The sequence below is a fragment of the Pseudophryne corroboree genome, chromosome 1 (genome assembly GCF_028390025.1).
Source record: "Pseudophryne corroboree isolate aPseCor3 chromosome 1, aPseCor3.hap2, whole genome shotgun sequence".
NCBI classification, from domain to species: domain Eukaryota; kingdom Metazoa; phylum Chordata; class Amphibia; order Anura; family Myobatrachidae; genus Pseudophryne; species Pseudophryne corroboree.
In genome coordinates this window covers 2,740,597-2,760,497 of record NC_086444.1, presented here as the reverse complement: position 1 = coordinate 2,760,497, position 19,901 = coordinate 2,740,597, and the positions used below count along the sequence as shown (strand labels likewise).

General features: G+C 43.3%; 1 protein-coding gene across 1 annotated transcript in view; it reads left to right on the top strand.

Annotated features, from left to right (window-relative positions):
- GBA2 (glucosylceramidase beta 2) overlaps positions 1–10,957 on the top strand; it is a 331,889-nt gene extending 320,932 nt beyond the window's left edge. The window contains exon 18 of the mRNA XM_063957477.1: positions 9,567–10,957. Coding sequence (XP_063813547.1) covers positions 9,567–9,794 — 228 coding nt within the window. The 3' untranslated portion in view covers positions 9,795–10,957. The remainder of the gene's footprint in view (positions 1–9,566) is intronic.
- Positions 10,958–19,901: the final 8,944 nt, after the last annotated feature.

Here is a 19,901-nt window from a genome sequence, read left to right as displayed (position 1 = left end):
TCTCTGTAATCACTATGACCTGTGCAGATCAATATGATCACTATGGCCTGTGCAGATCACTATAATCACTATGGCCGTGCAGATCTCTATAATCACTATGGCCTGTGCAGATCATTATAATCACTATGGCCCGTGCAGATCACTATAATCACTATGGCCCGTGCAGATCACTATAATCACTATGGCCCGTGCAGATCACTATAATCACTATGCCCTGTGCAGATCACTATAATCACTATGGCCTGTGCAGATCACTATAATCACTATGGCCTGTGCAGATCACTATAATCACTATGGCCTGTGCAGATCACTATAATCACTATGGCCCGTGCAGATCATTATAATCACTATGGCCTGTGCAGATCACTATAATCACTATGGCCTGTGCAGATCACTATAATCACTATGGCCTGTGCAGATCACTATAATCACTATGGCCCGTGCAGATCACTATAATCACTATGGCCCGTGCAGATCACTATAATCACTATGGCCCGTGCAGATCACTATAATGACTATGGCCCGTGCAGATCTCTATAATCACTATGGCCCGTGCAGATCACTATAATCACTATGCCCTGTGCAGATCACTATAATCACTATGGCCTGTGCAGATCACTATAATCACTATGGCCCGTGCAGATCATTATAATCACTATGACCTGTGCAGATCACTATAATCACTATGGCCTGTGCAGATCACTATAATCACTATGCCCTGTGCAGATCACTATAATCACTATGGTCCGTGCAGATCACTATAATCACTATGGCCCGTGCAGATCATTATAATCATTATGACCTGTGCAGATCACTATAATCACTATGGCCTGTGCAGATCACTATAATCACTATGGCCTGTGCTGATCACTATAATCACTATGGCCTGTGCAGATCACTATAATCACTATGGCCTGTGCAGATCACTATAATCACTGTGGCCTGTGCTGATCACTATAATCACTATGGCCTGTGCAGATCACTATAATCACTATGGCCTGTGCAGATCACTATAATCGCTATGGCCTGTGCTGATCACTATAATCACTATGCCCTGTGCAGATCACTATAATCATTATGGCCTGTGCAGATCACTATAATCACTATGGCCTGTGCAGATCACTATAATCACTATGGCCTGTGCAGATCACTATAATCACTATGGCCTGTGCAGATCACTATAATCACTATGGCCTGTGCAGATCACTATAATCACTATGGCCTGTGCAGATCACTATGTTCTGTGCAGATCACTATAATCACTATGGCCTGTGCAGATCACTATAATCGCTATGGCCTGTGCTGATCACTATAATCACTATGCCCTGTGCAGATCACTATAATCACTATGGCCTGTGCAGATCACTATAATCACTGTGGCCTGTGCTGATCACTATAATCACTATGGCCTGTAATCACTATGGCCTGTGCAGATCACTATAATCACTATGGCCTGTGCAGATCACTATAATCGCTATGGCCTGTGCTGATCACTATAATCACTATGGCCTGTGCAGATCACTATAATCACTATGGCCTGTGCAGATCACTATAATCACTATGGCCTGTGCTGATCACTATAATCACTATGCCCTGTGCAGATCACTATAATCGCTATGGCCTGTGCTGATCACTATAATCACTATGGCCTGTGCAGATCACTATAATCACTATGGCCTGTGCAGATCACTATAATCACTATGGCCTGTGCAGATCACTATAATCACTATGGCCTGTGCAGATCACTATAATCATTATGGCCTGTGCAGATCACTATAATCACTATGGCCTGTGCAGATCACTATGGCCTGTGCAGATCACTATAATCACTATGGCCTGTGCTGATCACTATAATCACTATGGCCTGTGCTGATCACTATAATCACTATGGCCCGTGCAGATCACTATAATCACTATGGCCTGTGCAGATCACTATAATCACTATGGCCTGTGCTGATCACTATAATCACTATGCCCTGTGCAGATCACTATAATCACTATGGCCTGTGCAGATCACTATAATCACTATGACCTGTGCAGATCACTATAATCACTATGGCCTGTGCAGATCACTATAATCACTATGGCCTGTGCTGATCACTATAATCACTATGGCCTGTGCAGATCACTATAATCACTATGGCCTGTGCTGATCACTATAATCACTATGGCCTGTGCAGATCACTATAATCACTATGGCCTGTGCTGATCACTATAATCACTATGCCCTGTGCAGATCACTATAATCACTATGGCCTGTGCAGATCACTATAATCACTATGGCCTGTGCAGATCACTATAATCACTATGGCCTGTGCAGATCACTATAATCACTATGGCCTGTGCAGATCACTATAATCACTATGGCCTGTGCAGATCACTATAATCACTATGGCCTGTGCTGATCACTATAATCACTATGGCCTGTGCAGATCACTATAATCACTATGGCCTGTGCTGATCACTATAATCACTATGGCCTGTGCTGATCACTATAATCACTATGGCCTGTGCAGATCACTATAATCACTATGGCCTGTGCTGATCACTATAATCACTATGGCCTGTGCTGATCACTATAATCACTATGGCCTGTGCAGATCACTATAATCACTATGGCCTGTGCAGATCACTATAATCACTATGGCCTGTGCTGATCACTATAATCACTATGGCCTGTGCAGATCACTATAATCACTATGGCCTGTGCTGATCACTATAATCACTATGGCCTGTGCTGATCACTATAATCACTATGGCCTGTGCAGATCACTATAATCACTATGGCCTGTGCAGATCACTATAATCACTATGGCCTGTGCTGATCACTATAATCACTATGGCCTGTGCAGATCACTATAATCACTATGGCCTGTGCTGATCACTATAATCACTATGGCCTGTGCAGATCACTATAATCACTATGGCCTGTGCAGATCACTATAATCACTATGGCCTGTGCAGATCACTATAATCACTATGGCCTGTGCAGATCACTATAATCACTATGCCCTGTGCTGATCACTATAATCACTATGGCCTGTGCTGATCACTATAATCACTATGGCCTGTGCAGATCACTATAATCATTATGGCCTGTGCAGATCACTATAATCACTATGGCCTGTGCAGATCACTATAATCACTATGGCCTGTGCTGATCACTATAATCACTATGGCCTGTGCAGATCACTATAATCACTATGGCCTGTGCAGATCACTATAATCACTATGGCCTGTGCAGATCTCTATAATCACTATGGCCCGTGCAGATCACTATAATCACTATGCCCTGTGCAGATCACTATAATCACTATGGCCTGTGCAGATCACTATAATCACTATGGCCCGTGCAGATCATTATAATCACTATGACCTGTGCAGATCACTATAATCACTATGGCCTGTGCAGATCACTATAATCACTATGCCCTGTGCAGATCACTATAATCACTATGGTCCGTGCAGATCACTATAATCACTATGGCCCGTGCAGATCATTATAATCATTATGACCTGTGCAGATCACTATAATCACTATGGCCTGTGCAGATCACTATAATCACTATGGCCTGTGCTGATCACTATAATCACTATGGCCTGTGCAGATCACTATAATCACTATGGCCTGTGCAGATCACTATAATCACTGTGGCCTGTGCTGATCACTATAATCACTATGGCCTGTGCAGATCACTATAATCACTATGGCCTGTGCAGATCACTATAATCGCTATGGCCTGTGCTGATCACTATAATCACTATGCCCTGTGCAGATCACTATAATCATTATGGCCTGTGCAGATCACTATAATCACTATGGCCTGTGCAGATCACTATAATCACTATGGCCTGTGCAGATCACTATAATCACTATGGCCTGTGCAGATCACTATAATCACTATGGCCTGTGCAGATCACTATAATCACTATGGCCTGTGCAGATCACTATGTTCTGTGCAGATCACTATAATCACTATGGCCTGTGCAGATCACTATAATCGCTATGGCCTGTGCTGATCACTATAATCACTATGCCCTGTGCAGATCACTATAATCACTATGGCCTGTGCAGATCACTATAATCACTGTGGCCTGTGCTGATCACTATAATCACTATGGCCTGTAATCACTATGGCCTGTGCAGATCACTATAATCACTATGGCCTGTGCAGATCACTATAATCGCTATGGCCTGTGCTGATCACTATAATCACTATGGCCTGTGCAGATCACTATAATCACTATGGCCTGTGCAGATCACTATAATCACTATGGCCTGTGCTGATCACTATAATCACTATGCCCTGTGCAGATCACTATAATCGCTATGGCCTGTGCTGATCACTATAATCACTATGGCCTGTGCAGATCACTATAATCACTATGGCCTGTGCAGATCACTATAATCACTATGGCCTGTGCAGATCACTATAATCACTATGGCCTGTGCAGATCACTATAATCATTATGGCCTGTGCAGATCACTATAATCACTATGGCCTGTGCAGATCACTATGGCCTGTGCAGATCACTATAATCACTATGGCCTGTGCTGATCACTATAATCACTATGGCCTGTGCTGATCACTATAATCACTATGGCCCGTGCAGATCACTATAATCACTATGGCCTGTGCAGATCACTATAATCACTATGGCCTGTGCTGATCACTATAATCACTATGCCCTGTGCAGATCACTATAATCACTATGGCCTGTGCAGATCACTATAATCACTATGACCTGTGCAGATCACTATAATCACTATGGCCTGTGCAGATCACTATAATCACTATGGCCTGTGCTGATCACTATAATCACTATGGCCTGTGCAGATCACTATAATCACTATGGCCTGTGCTGATCACTATAATCACTATGGCCTGTGCAGATCACTATAATCACTATGGCCTGTGCTGATCACTATAATCACTATGCCCTGTGCAGATCACTATAATCACTATGGCCTGTGCAGATCACTATAATCACTATGGCCTGTGCAGATCACTATAATCACTATGGCCTGTGCAGATCACTATAATCACTATGGCCTGTGCAGATCACTATAATCACTATGGCCTGTGCAGATCACTATAATCACTATGGCCTGTGCAGATCACTATAATCACTATGGCCTGTGCTGATCACTATAATCACTATGGCCTGTGCAGATCACTATAATCACTATGGCCTGTGCTGATCACTATAATCACTATGGCCTGTGCTGATCACTATAATCACTATGGCCTGTGCAGATCACTATAATCACTATGGCCTGTGCTGATCACTATAATCACTATGGCCTGTGCTGATCACTATAATCACTATGGCCTGTGCAGATCACTATAATCACTATGGCCTGTGCAGATCACTATAATCACTATGGCCTGTGCTGATCACTATAATCACTATGGCCTGTGCAGATCACTATAATCACTATGGCCTGTGCTGATCACTATAATCACTATGGCCTGTGCTGATCACTATAATCACTATGGCCTGTGCAGATCACTATAATCACTATGGCCTGTGCAGATCACTATAATCACTATGGCCTGTGCTGATCACTATAATCACTATGGCCTGTGCAGATCACTATAATCACTATGGCCTGTGCTGATCACTATAATCACTATGGCCTGTGCAGATCACTATAATCACTATGGCCTGTGCAGATCACTATAATCACTATGGCCTGTGCAGATCACTATAATCACTATGGCCTGTGCAGATCACTATAATCACTATGCCCTGTGCTGATCACTATAATCACTATGGCCTGTGCTGATCACTATAATCACTATGGCCTGTGCAGATCACTATAATCATTATGGCCTGTGCAGATCACTATAATCACTATGGCCTGTGCAGATCACTATAATCACTATGGCCTGTGCAGATCACTATAATCACTATGGCCTGTGCAGATCACTATAATCACTATGCCCTGTGCTGATCACTATAATCACTATGGCCTGTGCAGATCACTATAATCACTATGGCCTGTGCTGATCACTATAATCACTATGGCCTGTGCTGATCACTATAATCACTATGGCCTGTGCAGATCACTATAATCACTATGGCCTGTGCAGATCACTATAATCACTATGGCCTGTGCTGATCACTATAATCACTATGGCCTGTGCAGATCACTATAATCACTATGGCCTGTGCTGATCACTATAATCACTATGGCCTGTGCTGATCACTATAATCACTATGGCCTGTGCAGATCACTATAATCACTATGGCCTGTGCAGATCACTATAATCACTATGGCCTGTGCAGATCACTATAATCACTATGCCCTGTGCTGATCACTATAATCACTATGGCCTGTGCTGATCACTATAATCACTATGGCCTGTGCAGATCACTATAATCATTATGGCCTGTGCAGATCACTATAATCACTATGGCCTGTGCAGATCACTATAATCACTATGGCCTGTGCTGATCACTATAATCACTATGGCCTGTGCAGATCACTATAATCACTATGGCCTGTGCAGATCACTATAATCACTATGGCCTGTGCTGATCACTATAATCACTATGGCCTGTGCAGATCACTATAATCACTATGGCCTGTGCTGATCACTATAATCACTATGGCCTGTGCTGATCACTATAATCACTATGGCCTGTGCAGATCACTATAATCACTATGGCCTGTGCAGATCACTATAATCACTATGGCCTGTGCAGATCACTATAATCACTATGCCCTGTGCTGATCACTATAATCACTATGGCCTGTGCTGATCACTATAATCACTATGGCCTGTGCAGATCACTATAATCATTATGGCCTGTGCAGATCACTATAATCACTATGGCCTGTGCAGATCACTATAATCACTATGGCCTGTGCTGATCACTATAATCACTATGGCCTGTGCAGATCACTATAATCACTATGCCCTGTGCTGATCACTATAATCACTATGGCCTGTGCTGATCACTATAATCACTATGGCCTGTGCAGATCACTATAATCACTATGGCCTGTGCAGATCTCTATAATCACTATGGCCTGTGCAGATCACTATAATCACTATGACCTGTGCAGATCACTATAATCACTATGGCCTGTGCTGATCACTATAATCACTATGGCCTGTGCTGATCACTATAATCACTATGGCCTGTGCAGATCACTATGCACAGAACACAGATCTGTGCAGGCTTCGTTTTGTTTCGATCTATGAGTTAGAAACGTGACAGAATTTTGGCGGCAGATAAGAGCCACTTGGCCCATCTAGTCTGCCCCTAACGCATTCACACTCTGGAAACCACAGGGGGAGCACTTATAAAGTCACGTGGCAGAAGTTTGGAGACCAGAAGAAGTGAAAAAAGAGCATCTGGAATCCTGATTTTACTCTATTATTTTGTCTGTTTTGTCCCAGATAGTAACTGCCTGCTGCTGACTCCACCCTCTGCGTCGTGGGAGGGTAAATTGTTCGTACCACCAGCATTCATCACGGGAAACTGGAGCCTCCTCTGGGTCTGTGTGGTCACAGTGTTGCAGCACCTCTTGATTGATGTTGGCTAATTCCACATCATACTAAATGCTTCAGAATAAACCTATCACTCTAGGGGGTATATTTACTGCTTTTTGCTGTATACATGCTCCCATTGGGTGAAATAATCAGGCGCCATGGCCTGGTCTACCACTGCTATGCAGATGATACACAACTGTACTTGTCCTTTGTTCCGGGCACTGATAACCCAATAGCAATCCTAAATGGCTGTCTAGCTGAACTACAGGAGTGGATGAGCGCCAGCTGGCTGCGACTGAACCCGGATAAAACAGAGGTCCTTATGATACGACCGCAACATCAAAGGACAAGACCGCAGCATAGCCAACCAACTGGACTTACACTCGGGGATTCAGAATTACAGACCAGTGATCGTGTGCGGAATCTTGGCGTTGTCCTGGATGGTGGCTTGACACTTAAACATCAGATATCAGCCACAATCAAATCCTCATTCTTTCACCTGAGGAACATAGCCAGAATCAAGCACTTAATTCCCTCAGATGATCTGCCAAAAGTCATCCACGCATTTGTATCATCTCGATTAGACTACTGTAATGCCCTCTACCTGGGTCTCCCAGCAAAAGAATTGCAACGCTTACAGCTGGTGCAAAACACAGCTGCCAGGCTATTAACCAACCAGCCCCGTTCTAGCCACATAACACCCATCCTCTACTCCCTTCACTGGCTGCCTGTACGATGGCGAATCATCTTCAAGATTAGCTTACTGAGCTTCAAAGCACTACATGACCAGGGCCCAAGGTACCTGAAACAGCTTCTGACCCCATACTGCCCCACTCCATTACTGCGATCTGTAGATGAAGGACTTTTAGCAGTACCTAGAATCTACCGTAATTCATCTGGGGGTCGAGCTTTTAGTCATGCGGCTCCGACTCTATGGAGCTCACTTCCCCGCACAGTGCGAGACGCCCCAACTATAGAATCCTTCAAAAGTAGACTCAAGACTTTCCTGTTTACTCAGCATTTCCATAATGTCCCTTTAGTATCTCCATGCTTCTGTATTTTATGAAAATCTGTTCTGTACTTCATTATTTTCTGTACTATATTATGCTGTGTATCTGTTAACCGCCTTGCGTCCTATTGGAGAAAGAGCGCTATATAAATAAAATTATTATTATTATCTTAAAGGTCGATTTAGATCGTTTAACTGATTTAAGAACAATTAATCGATATTTGGCTTCCAGGGCTGAAACACACATTTACTTTCAGATTATTATTTAGATCAGTGGTTCTCAAACTCGGTCCTCAGGACCCCACACAGTGCATGTTTTGCAGGTAACCCAGCAATGCACAGGTGTATTCATTATTCACTGACACATTTTAAAAGGTCCACAGGTGGAGCAAATGATTTCACTTGTGATTCAGTGAGGAGACCTGCAAAACATGCACCATGTGGGGTCCTGAGGACCGAGTTTGATAACCTGTGATTTAGATTGATGTTGAATGTTAGTAAATCTGTGTGTTATGCCTGGAAGCCTACGTTGTTTAAAATCTATCACAATCAACATTTAGTAAACATACCCCCTAAGTATGTACTGTTTCCCTGTAATTCCCTCATCTGATCCCTTTATGTGGATTATTTCCTCATATTAATGCTAACACGTGTATGACGATGGGTATATATGACTTTTCTATTGAACCTTCCAAGTATGAGGAGAGATGACTGGCTTCATATCTAGTTACTCTCAGTAGTTCCTCTGAATCTCCGATACATTTAGTGTTACCTACTAACCATTTCCACTGGACAGATTCCAGCCTTGTACAACTCTGCGGGATTATTAGTACATGTCACAGTGTTGTGTGTAATGCATTGTGTTGTCTGCAGGATTATTAGTACATGTCACATTGTTGGTTTCTGGTGTGTGTAATGCATTGTGTTGTCTGCGGGATTATTAGTACATGTCACAGTGTTGTGTGTAATGCATTGTGTTGTCTGCAGGATTATTAGTACATGTCACATTGTTGGTTTCTCATGTGTGTAATGCATTGTGTTGTCTGCAGGGGCTGGTGGAGGAAGGGCTGATGACGGCGGAGGGCTGTTACCGGACGGTGTGGGAGCGGCTGGGCATGTCCTTCCAGACACCAGAGGCGTACTGTGAGAGGGATGTGTACCGCTCCCTGGCGTACATGCGACCACTGAGTATTTGGGCGATGCAGCTAGCACTGGACGAGCGTGCTTGTGACAAGACCCCAGGACCTGCTAATGGAGAACCACAACAATCGCTATGATTTCTACTTGTGAAGTGACCTATGACCTCTCACGCCATAGACTGCTACATGGGTGGAAGTGATTCTATTTCTCTGAGATTCTACATGGAGATGGATAGATGACGTCTGTCCCATATTCCCACCATGACTTCTTCATTATTTCCACAGTTGCTCAAACGTTTAAATCATCTGACAATTTCCCGTTTTGCTTATAATATTAATGATCCTGTGTAACATAAACGTTTTGCGTGTTCCCTGTATGGAGGGAGTACAGGTATCACACGCTGTAGCTGTCCTTCCTCTTCCTCCATATGTCCTCGTATTCCTCTTGGCTATTTTATGCTGACATTGGTGCCAGCGGTGGGATATTTGTCTGTAGAATTGCACGGTGCTGCTGTTGCTCTTCTGTATATAGAGAATACAGTTCTTCTCTGTTTTATGTATTAATCAGTGACAGTGTAAGAATGAGGCCGCCAGGGCACATAATGAATAGACTGTATGACGGTTCTCTGATAGCCAGACCCTGCGGTAATAGTGACTGATCAGAAATTATGAATTGATAAATACAGTGTGTGCACGTCAGGAACATGAAATGTAGCATGGGGATATGCCATTCCTGCTGAGCCACATACAGGTAAATAATATAACTCCTTTCCCTGTATAATAGAAGACAGACCAGTGTTATAATGGCTCCTGTATTATATGCACTCCTACTGTACAGTACAGTCCTCCCTCTAACCCAATCTACACTGGAGAGCGGCTCCTATACATTCTCAAACAGTCCCCTGTCTGACTTATGCGGGCAGTATTATTGCGGTTACTTTATTATATACCCTCCCCTAATCCACTCTGCACTGGCCAGTATTATTATGGCTCCGTGTTATATACCCTCCTGCTGCTGCACTGTGTAATACAGTGTATTGTATCCTCTCCTGTACAGTAAAACCTGACATGCTCTACACTGGCCAATAGTGTTACAGTTCCGGAATCATACACTCCCCACCTGCTGTACAGTATAATCTCTGTATATCACGCTGCAGTGTGGACAGTGTTATTGCAGCTCCTGTATCATACACTCCCCACCTGCTGTACAGTATAATCTCTGTATATCACGCTGCAGTGTGGACAGTGTTATTGCAGCTCCTGTATTATACACTCTCCACCTGCTGTACAGTATAATCTCTGTATAACACGCTGCAGTGTGGACAGTGTTATTGCTGCTCCTGTATTATACACTCTCCACCTGCTGTACAGTATAATCTCTGTATAACACGCTGCAGTGTGGACAGTGTTATTGCAGCTCCTGTATTATACACTCTCCACCTGCTGTACAGTATAATCTCTGTATAACACGCTGCAGTGTGGACAGTGTTATTGCTGCTCCTGTATTATACACTCTCCACCTGCTGTACAGTATAATCTCTGTATAACACGCTGCAGTGTGGACAGTGTTATTGCTGCTCCTGTATTATACACTCTCCACCTGCTGTACAGTATAATCTCTGTATAACACGCTGCAGTGTGGACAGTGTTATTGCAGCTCCTGTATTATACACTCTCCACCTGCTGTGCAGTATAATCTCTGTATATCACGCTGCAGTGTGGACAGTGTTATTGCAGCTCCTATATTATACACTCTCCACCTGCTGTACAGTATAATCTCTGTATAACACGCTGCAGTGTGGACAGTGTTATTGCTGCTCCTGTATTATACACTCTCCACCTGCTGTACAGTATAATCTCTGTATAACACGCTGCAGTGTGGACAGTGTTATTGCAGCTCCTGTATTATACACTCTCCACCTGCAGTACAGTATAATCTCTGTATAACACGCTGCAGTGTGGACAGTGTTATTGCAGCTCCTGTATTATACACTCTCCACCTTCTGTACAGTATAATCTCTGTATAACACGCTGCAGTGTGGACAGTGTTATTGCTGCTCCTGTATTATACACTCTCCCCCTGCTGTACAGTATAATCTCTGTATAACACGCTGCAGTGTGGACAGTGTTATTGCAGCTCCTGTATTATACACTCTCCACCTTCTGTACAGTATAATCTCTGTATAACACGCTGCAGTGTGGACAGTGTTATTGCTGCTCCTGTATTATACACTCTCCACCTGCTGTACAGTATAATCTCTGTATAACACGCTGCAGTGTGGACAGTGTTATTGCAGCTCCTGTATTATACACTCTCCACCTTCTGTACAGTATAATCTCTGTATATTACGCTGCAGTGTGGACAGTGTTATTGCAGCTCCTGTATTATACACTCTCCACCTGCTGTACAGTATAATCTCTGTATAACACGCTGCAGTGTGGACAGTGTTATTGCTGCTCCTGTATTATACACTCTCCACCTGCTGTACAGTATAATCTCTGTATAACACGCTGCAGTGTGGACAGTGTTATTGCAGCTCCTGTATTATACACTCTCCACCTGCTGTGCAGTATAATCTCTGTATATCACGCTGCAGTGTGGACAGTGTTATTGCAGCTCCTGTATTATACACTCTCCACCTGCTGTACAGTATAATCTCTGTATAACACGCTGCAGTGTGGACAGTGTTATTGCAGCTCCTGTATTATACACTCTCCATCTGCTGTACAGTATAATCTCTGTATATCACACTGCAGTGTGGACAGTGTTATTGCAGCTCCTGTATTATACACTCTCCACCTGCTGTACAGTATAATCTCTGTATAACACGCTGCAGTGTGGACAGTGTTATTGCAGCTCCTGTATTATACACTCTCCCCCTGCTGTACAGTATAATCTCTGTATAACACGCTGCAGTGTAGACAGTGTTATTGCAGCTCCTGTATTATACACTCTCCATCTGCTGTACAGTATAATCTCTGTATATCACGCTGCAGTGTGGACAGTGTTATTGCTGCTCCTGTATTATACACTCTCCATCTGCTGTACAGTATAATCTCTGTATATCACGCTGCAGTGTGGACAGTGTTATTGCAGCTCCTGTATTATACACTCTCCACCTGCTGTACAGTATAATCTCTGTATAACACGCTGCAGTGTGGACAGTGTTATTGCTGCTCCTGTATTATACACTCTCCATCTGCTGTACAGTATAATCTCTGTATAACACGCTGCAGTGTGGACAGTGTTATTGCAGCTCCTGTATTATACACTCTCCATCTGCTGTACAGTATAATCTCTGTATAACACGCTGCAGTGTGGACAGTGTTATTGCTGCTCCTGTATTATACACTCTCCACCTGCTGTACAGTATAATCTCTGTATAACACGCTGCAGTGTGGACAGTGTTATTGCAGCTCCTGTATTATACACTCTCCCCCTGCTGTACAGTATAATCTCTGTATAACACGCTGCAGTGTGGACAGTGTTATTGCAGCTCCTGTGTTATACACTCTCCATCTGCTGTACAGTATAATCTCTGTATAACACGCTGCAGTGTGGACAGTGTTATTGCAGCTCCTGTATTATACACTCTCCACCTTCTGTACAGTATAATCTCTGTATATCACGCTGCAGTGTGGACAGTGTTATTGCAGCTCCTGTATTATACACTCTCCACCTTCTGTACAGTATAATCTCTGTATATCACGCTGCAGTGTGGACAGTGTTATTGCAGCTCCTGTATTATACACTCTCCACCTGCTGTACAGTATAATCTCTGTATAACACGCTGCAGTGTGGACAGTGTTATTGCTGCTCCTGTATTATACACTCTCCATCTGCTGTACAGTATAATCTCTGTATAACACGCTGCAGTGTGGACAGTGTTATTGCAGCTCCTGTATTATACACTCTCCACCTGCTGTACAGTATAATCTCTTTATAACACGCTGCAGTGTGGACAGTGTTATTGCAGCTCCTGTATTATACACTCTCCACCTGCTGTACAGTATAATCTCTGTATAACACGCTGCAGTGTGGACAGTGTTATTGCTGCTCCTGTATTATACACTCTCCACCTGCTGTACAGTATAATCTCTGTATAACACGCTGCAGTGTGGACAGTGTTATTGCAGCTCCTGTATTATACACTCTCCCCCTGCTGTACAGTATAATCTCTGTATAACACGCTGCAGTGTGGACAGTGTTATTGCAGCTCCTGTATTATACACTCTCCACCTGCTGTACAGTATAATCTCTGTATATCACGCTGCAGTGTGGACAGTGTTATTGCAGCTCCTGTAGTATACACTCTCCACCTGCTGTACAGTATAATCTCTGTATAACACGCTGCAGTGTGGACAGTGTTATTGCAGCTCCTGTATTATACACTCTCCACCTGCTGTACAGTATAATCTCTGTATAACACGCTGCAGTGTGGACAGTGTTATTGCAGCTCCTGTATTATACACTCTCCACCTGCTGTACAGTATAATCTCTGTATAACACACTGCAGTGTGGACAGTGTTATTGCAGCTCCTGTATTATACACTCTCCACCTGCTGTACAGTATAATCTCTGTATAACACGCTGCAGTGTGGACAGTGTTATTGCAGCTCCTGTATTATACACTCTCCACCTTCTGTACAGTATAATCTCTGTATATCACGCTGCAGTGTGGACAGTGTTATTGCAGCTCCTGTATTATACACTCTCCACCTTCTGTACAGTATAATCTCTGTATAACACGCTGCAGTGTGGACAGTGTTATTGCAGCTCCTGTATTATACACTCTCCATCTGCTGTACAGTATAATCTCTGTATAACACGCTGCAGTGTGGACAGTGTTATTGCAGCTCCTGTATTATACACTCTCCACCTTCTGTACAGTATAATCTCTGTATAACACGCTGCAGTGTGGACAGTGTTATTGCAGCTCCTGTATTATACACTCTCCACCTTCTGTACAGTATAATCTCTGTATAACACGCTGCAGTGTGGACAGTGTTATTGCAGCTCCTGTATTATACACTCTCCATCTGCTGTACATTATAATCTCTGTATATCACACTGCAGTGTGGACAGTGTTATTGCAGCTCCTGTATTATACACTCTCCATCTGCTGTACAGTATAATCTCTGTATAACACGCTGCAGTGTGGACAGTGTTATTGCAGCTCCTGTATTATACACTCTCCATCTGCTGTACAGTATAATCTCTGTATAACACGCTGCAGTGTGGACAGTGTTATTGCAGCTCCTGTATTATACACTCTCCATCTGCTGTACATTATAATCTCTGTATAACACGCTGCAGTGTGGACAGTGTTATTGCAGCTCCTGTATTATACACTCTCCATCTGCTGTACATTATAATCTCTGTATAACACGCTGCAGTGTGGACAGTGTTATTGCTGCTCCTGTATTATACACTCTCCACCTGGTGTACAGTATAATCTCTGTATAACACGCTGCAGTGTGGACAGTGTTATTGCTGCTCCTGTATTATACACTCTCCATCTGCTGTACAGTATAATCTCTGTATATCACGCTGCAGTGTGGACAGTGTTATTGCAGCTCCTGTATTATACACTCTCCACCTGCTGTACAGTATAATCTCTGTATAACACGCTGCACTGTGGACAGTGTTATTGCAGCTCCTGTATTATACACTCTCCACCTTCTGTACAGTATAATCTCTGTATAACACGCTGCAGTGTGGACAGTGTTATTGCAGCTCCTGTATTATACACTCTCCCCCTGCTGTACAGTATAATCTCTGTATAACACGCTGCAGTGTGGACAGTGTTATTGCAGCTCCTGTATTATACACTCTCCATCTGCTGTACAGTATAATCTCTGTATAACACGCTGCAGTGTGGACAGTGTTATTGCAGCTCCTGTATTATACACTCTCCACCTGCTGTACAGTATAATCTCTGTATAACACGCTGCAGTGTGGACAGTGTTATTGCAGCTCCTGTATTATACACTCTCCACCTGCTGTACAGTATAATCTCTGTATATCACGCTGCAGTGTGGACAGTGTTATTGCAGCTCCTGTATTATACACTCTCCACCTTCTGTACAGTATAATCTCTGTATAACACGCTGCAGTGTGGACAGTGTTATTGCAGCTCCTGTATTATACACTCTCCATCTGCTGTACAGTATAATCTCTGTATAACACGCTGCAGTGTGGACAGTGTTATTGCAGCTCCTGTATTATACACTCTCCACCTGCTGTACAGTATAATCTCTGTATAACACGCTGCAGTGTGGACAGTGTTATTGCAGCTCCTGTATTATACACTCTCCACCTGCTGTACAGTATAATCTCTGTATATTACGCTGCAGTGTGGACAGTGTTATTGCTGCTCCTGTATTATACACTCTCCACCTGCTGTACAGTATAATCTCTGTATAACACGCTGCAGTGTGGACAGTGTTATTGCTGCTCCTGTATTATACACTCTCCACCTTCTGTACAGTATAATCTCTGTATATTACGCTGCAGTGTGGACAGTGTTATTGCTGCTCCTGTATTATACACTCTCCACCTTCTGTACAGTATAATCTCTGTATAACACGCTGCAGTGTGGACAGTGTTATTGCTGCTCCTGTATTATACACTCTCCCCCTGCTGTACAGTATAATCTCTGTATAACACGCTGCAGTGTGGACAGTGTTATTGCTGCTCCTGTATTATACACTCTCCACCTTCTGTACAGTATAATCTCTGTATAACACGCTGCAGTGTGGACAGTGTTATTGCTGCTCCTGTATTATACACTCTCCACCTGCTGTACAGTATAATCTCTGTATATTACGCTGCAGTGTGGACAGTGTTATTGCTGCTCCTGTATTATACACTCTCCACCTGCTGTACAGTATAATCTCTGTATAACACGCTGCAGTGTGGACAGTGTTATTGCTGCTCCTGTATTATACACTCTCCACCTGCTGTACAGTATAATCTCTGTATATTACGCTGCAGTGTGGACAGTGTTATTGCAGCTCCTGTATTATACACTCTCCCCCTGCTGTACAGTATAATCTCTGTATAACACGCTGCAGTGTGGACAGTGTTATTGCAGCTCCTGTATTATACACTCTCCACCTGCTGTACAGTATAATCTCTGTATAACACGCTGCAGTGTGGACAGTGTTATTGCTGCTCCTGTATTATACACTCTCCACCTTCTGTACAGTATAATCTCTGTATAACACGCTGCAGTGTGGACAGTGTTATTGCAGCTCCTGTATTATACACTCTCCACCTGCTGTACAGTATAATCTCTGTATAACACGCTGCAGTGTGGACAGTGTTATTGCAGCTCCTGTATTATACACTCTCCACCTTCTGTACAGTATAATCTCTGTATAACACGCTGCAGTGTGGACAGTGTTATTGCAGCTCCTGTATTATACACTCTCCACCTGCTGTACAGTATAATCTCTGTATAACACGCTGCAGTGTGGACAGTGTTATTGCAGCTCCTGTATTATACACTCTCCACCTGCTGTACAGTATAATCTCTGTATATCACGCTGCAGTGTGGACAGTGTTATTGCAGCTCCTGTATTATACACTCTCCCCCTGCTGTACAGTATAATCTCTGTATAACACGCTGCAGTGTGGACAGTGTTATTGCAGCTCCTGTATTATACACTCTCCACCTGCTGTACAGTATAATCTCTGTATATCACGCTGCAGTGTGGACAGTGTTATTGCAGCTCCTGTATTATACACTCTCCACCTGCTGTACAGTATAATCTCTGTATAACACGCTGCAGTGTGGACAGTGTTATTGCAGCTCCTGTATTATACACTCTCCCCCTGCTGTACAGTATAATCTCTGTATAACACGCTGCAGTGTGGACAGTGTTATTGCAGCTCCTGTATTATACACTCTCCACCTGCTGTGCAGTATAATCTCTGTATAACACGCTGCAGTGTGGACAGTGTTATTGCAGCTCCTGTATTATACACTCTCCACCTTCTGTACAGTATAATCTCTGTATAACACGCTGCAGTGTGGACAGTGTTATTGCTGCTCCTGTATTATACACTCTCCACCTTCTGTACAGTATAATCTCTGTATAACACGCTGCAGTGTGGACAGTGTTATTGCAGCTCCTGTATTATACACTCTCCACCTGCTGTACAGTATAATCTCTGTATAACACACTGCAGTGTGGACAGTGTTATTGCTGCTCCTGTATTATACACTCTCCACCTGCTGTACAGTATAATCTCTGTATAACACGCTGCAGTGTGGACAGTGTTATTGCAGCTCCTGTATTATACACTCTCCACCTTCTGTACAGTATAATCTCTGTATATCACGCTGCAGTGTGGACAGTGTTATTGCAGCTCCTGTATTATACACTCTCCACCTTCTGTACAGTATAATCTCTGTATAACACGCTGCAGTGTGGACAGTGTTATTGCAGCTCCTGTATTATACACTCTCCACCTGCTGTACAGTATAATCTCTGTATAACACGCTGCAGTGTGGACAGTGTTATTGCAGCTCCTGTATTATACACTCTCCACCTGCTGTACAGTATAATCTCTGTATAACACGCTGCAGTGTGGACAGTGTTATTGCAGCTCCTGTATTATACACTCTCCCCCTGCTGTACAGTATAATCTCTGTATAACACGCTGCAGTGTGGACAGTGTTATTGCAGCTCCTGTATTATACACTCTCCACCTTCTGTACAGTATAATCTCTGTATATTACGCTGCAGTGTGGACAGTGTTATTGCAGCTCCTGTATTATACACTCTCCACCTTCTGTACAGTATAATCTCTGTATAACACGCTGCAGTGTGGACAGTGTTATTGCTGCTCCTGTATTATACACTCTCCACCTGCTGTACAGTATAATCTCTGTATAACACGCTGCAGTGTGGACAGTGTTATTGCAGCTCCTGTATTATACACTCTCCATCTGCTGTACAGTATAATCTCTGTATAACACGCTGCAGTGTGGACAGTGTTATTGCAGCTCCTGTATTATACACTCTCCACCTTCTGTACAGTATAATCTCTGTATAACACGCTGCAGTGTGGACAGTGTTATTGCTGCTCCTGTATTATACACTCTCCACCTGCTGTACAGTATAATCTCTGTATAACACGCTGCAGTGTGGACAGTGTTATTGCTGCTCCTGTATTATACACTCTCCATCTGCTGTACAGTATAATCTCTGTATAACACGCTGCAGTGTGGACAGTGTTATTGCTGCTCCTGTATTATACACTCTCCACCTGCTGTACAGTATAATCTCTGTATAACACGCTGCAGTGTGGACAGTGTTATTGCTGCTCCTGTATTATACACTCTCCACCTGCTGTACAGTATAATCTCTGTATAACACGCTGCAGTGTGGACAGTGTTATTGCTGCTCCTGTATTATACACTCTCCACCTGCTGTACAGTATAATCTCTGTATAACACGCTGCAGTGTGGACAGTGTTATTGCTGCTCCTGTATTATACACTCTCCACCTGCTGTACAGTATAATCTCTGTATATTACGCTGCAGTGTGGACAGTGTTATTGCTGCTCCTGTATTATACACTCTCCATCTGCTGTACAGTATAATCTCTGTATAACACGCTGCAGTGTGGACAGTGTTATTGCTGCTCCTGTATTATACACTCTCCACCTGCTGTACAGTATAATCTCTGTATAACACGCTGCAGTGTGGACAGTGTTATTGCTGCTCCTGTATTATACACTCTCCACCTGCTGTACAGTATAATCTCTGTATATTACGCTGCAGTGTGGACAGTGTTATTGCTGCTCCTGTATTATACACTCTCCATCTGCTGTACAGTATAATCTCTGTATAACACGCTGCAGTGTGGACAGTGTTATTGCTGCTCCTGTATTATACACTCTCCATCTGCTGTACAGTATAATCTCTGTATAACACGCTGCAGTGTGGACAGTGTTATTGCTGCTCCTGTATTATACACTCTCCATCTGCTGTACAGTATAATCTCTGTATAACACGCTGCAGTGTGGACAGTGTTATTGCTGCTCCTGTATTATACACTCTCCATCTGCTGTACAGTATAATCTCTGTATAACACGCTGCAGTGTGGACAGTGTTATTGCAGCTCCTGTATTATACACTCTCCACCTTCTGTACAGTATAATCTCTGTATAACACGCTGCAGTGTGGACAGTGTTATTGCAGCTCCTGTATTATACACTCTCCACCTGCT